General features: G+C 51.9%; 1 protein-coding gene across 1 annotated transcript; it reads left to right on the forward strand.

The window, feature by feature from the left end:
• The first annotated feature begins 1,454 nt into the window (after positions 1-1,454).
• ENKD1 (enkurin domain containing 1) lies at positions 1,455-2,935 on the forward strand. Its single transcript, XM_075181658.1, has one exon. The coding sequence runs from the start codon at positions 1,606-1,608 to the stop codon at positions 2,662-2,664; it is 1,059 nt and encodes a 352-aa protein (XP_075037759.1). The 5' UTR covers positions 1,455-1,605; the 3' UTR covers positions 2,665-2,935.
• The last annotated feature ends 281 nt before the right edge of the window (positions 2,936-3,216 follow it).

A 3,216-nucleotide genomic window follows, 5' to 3' on the forward strand; every position in this document is an offset into this window, starting at 1 on the left:
ATTGTATATCTGTGATATACTGCCAGAATACTCATCTAAATGAGCCATTATAGTTGCCAACATTTTACAAATATATACCAGGACACATTGTTACCGAGCTGAAGCCTCCCAATCAGGGCCGCCGAGAGATGGGAGGGGGGGGGGGGGGGGATACTCACGTGATCGCGGCGCCGGCGTCCCTCCTCTCTGCTCCATTCAGACTGAATGCCGGGTGTGACGTCATCATGTCACGCCCAGCATTCAGACAGTCTGAATGGAGCAGAGAAGACCAAGAGAGAAGAAAAGGAAAAGGTAAGTAAAGGGAGAAAAACGGGCTGCGCATGGCACCGAGGGGTTAAAAAACAGGGGGGGCAGCATGACACAGAGGGGTTAAAAAACGGGGGTGCATGGCACAGAGGGGTTAAAAAAACAGGGGGGCAGCATGGCACAGTGGGGTTAAAAAACGGGGGGAAACATGGCACAGTGGGGTTAAAAAACAGGGGGGAGCATGTCACAGTGGGGTTAAAAAAACAAGGGGGGCAGCATGGCACAGTGGGATTGAAAAAAGGGGGGGAGCAGCATAGTATAGTGTGATGAAGGGGAGCCAGGCGAAGGGGGCAAAAGCAGCATGAAGGGCGCAGTGTGATCATAAGGCATGGCCACGATGAAGGGGCACATTATTGTAATGTTGGAGCTGGAGGAAGGCCTAAATATTAATCCTGGGTGGTATTAATTTAACGCCAGGGTTGTTTAGAATTATGTAAATGTAGGCATTTTTTTCTAAATAGGGCCCCCAGCATTCCAGGATCCAGACAAGCCACAACTAAAGAAACCTGCAGGCACAGGTGGTGAAAGTGAGAAGAACAGGTAGGAGAGAGCAGGACAGTATGTGAACTGTTGTGATTGTAGTAGTGATTGTGTCAATTTTTGGTGAGTGTTGTGCCCAATGTAAGGTGCAGGCCAAGACTGAACTGTTTGTGTACACACTGAATTTTTTGTATACTATACTGTGGTGACAGATGTCCTGAAAGTCAGGAGTGCTTGGACATATGTGACGCTCCGGCGAATTGAGAGCCTAGTGATTTTGATGTGTTAGCCACGCCCCAATGGGGCATTTGCCACGTTCCCAAATGCATGACCACACCTCCGAAATTTTTTGCGCCACCATAAATTTTTTAGCATACTCAACTATATGGGGGACCCCATGAATTTATTGTACCGGGGCCCTGAATTCCTCTTGGCAGCCCTGCTCCCAATACCACTCAGTGCTGTCTAGATAGACATATGTGCAATACCCATGACTGGGTTGCAGAACTTGGTGATAATGTAATATAATATACACGCTGAAAATGGACAGTTTGTAACTCTGGGCACCGCCCCTTACATCCAATCTCCTAAATGACCGCAACTGGAAACTAGAGCTCAGCTGCTGCTGTCCATGGTGTCTGTCACTGCTGCGGGTGTCATGTTTCAGCCTAACAGACACCGGAAGAGGAGGTCGCCGTTACCATGGAGACGAGCGTGGCGTGTCAACTGGCGGAGGCCATGCTGGGTGATGGCGGAGTGAGGTGAGGAGGTAGGAGGCACGCAGATACAGACAAGGACAGGCCAGGGTACAGCGCTGATATGTGTGAAGGAGCCTCCAGAATAACGGGGCCGATCCCCCCAGATCCCACCCTGTTCCCTGAATGCTACAGGCGGCCGGCGTCAGCCCGGGGCCGGCTGGAGGGCACTGACATGAAGCTGGGTTTTCTCTTCGGCCCTCTGGCTCCGGACCCCACATTATATCCGACCTGTTACACCGCCCGGCCCGCTAACCCTGCGCCCAGGATCCGCCCCAATGCCCAGGACATCTGGCAGAGGGGGCAGAAGGGCACGGTGGGGGTCCTGCTGAGACTAGAGGGGATCTCCCTGCACGCAGGGTCCCCCCCTCCCAGGAAGAGCAAGGACCACGGGAAGGAGAACGTGCGGCGCATGAGGGAGATCCAGAAGCGGTGCCGGGACAAGGAGATGGACCGGGCGCGGGAGGCCCCTAAACCGGTGAGAGCCCTATGGAAGTCCCCCAAGTATGAGCATGTGGAGTCCAGGGTGAAGGTGAAGCTGGAGCAGCCGCCACCTCCCAGCACCGCCCCGGGACCTTTCCTGAAGTCCCATTCTAAGTGCGGGGCCTGCGTCCCCCCCAGGAGGCCGGGGTCCCCCAGCACTGCCCGGGACACCATGCAGGTGCACGGCTCCAGCATTGACTTTGTAGCGCACAATGCGAGGAGCGCTAAGAAGGTGCAGATCCGGCGCTCCCGCTCCGTGGATACCCTGCACGGCGTCCTGGAGGACCAGAGGCGGCAGCAGGAGGAGTACGACGCCAAGCAGAAGGGACATGTCCCCCAGTACCTGCTGGACCTGAAGGAGACGTGGAAGAAAGAGCGAGAGGACCGTAAGCAGCGGACCCCGGACCCCTCCCTGCCCCCCGGGCACACCCTGATGCCGGAACATGACAGGCAGCAGACGCTGCAGAACATCCAGCAGACGCAGTCGCAGCTGGTTAAGGACTTACTGATGCTCCCAGTCCGGGCGGACACACTCAGCATCCAGAACCGACGCACGGAGCTGGAAAAGAAACTTTCCGAGATCGAGGAGGCGATCAAAATATTTTCTCGTCCAAAAGTCTTCATCAAAATAGATTCTTAAACCTGACCCGTCAGTATCCCATAAGCGTCCTATGTTACCATTGTGTATTGCTGCTTTATAGACCAGAAAATACCGTTCTGTTACATTATTGTAGAAGATAAATTCTGCTGGAAAAGTCTGAAATCGCAGAAACAACCTGATTTGCTTTCTACACTCAACCCCTTTTCTATGTACTTTTATGTTGTCTAGAGAATTGGCTGATTGAAGTATGACCATTTTAGTGTGAGAAATTTTAATATATACAAATGAATAAACACCAGAATGTAGTGCATGTATGACAATATTTCTAGTTTGACACAGCCCCCTCAATTAAATATACAGCACAATGCTACTGTAGACTATGCACAGATGTAAGCCATATACAAATACCTAAAATACACAATGCGCACTATCATCATCATCACCATTTATTTATATAGCGCCACTAATTTTGCAGCGCTGTACAGAGAACTCACATCAGTCCCTGCCCCATTGGGGCTTACAGTCTGAATTCCCTAACATACACACACACAGACTAGGGTCAATTTGTTAGCAGCCAATTAACCTACCAGT

Source organism: Mixophyes fleayi, chromosome 1 (genome assembly GCF_038048845.1).
Source record: "Mixophyes fleayi isolate aMixFle1 chromosome 1, aMixFle1.hap1, whole genome shotgun sequence".
NCBI classification, from domain to species: Eukaryota; Metazoa; Chordata; class Amphibia; order Anura; family Limnodynastidae; genus Mixophyes; species Mixophyes fleayi.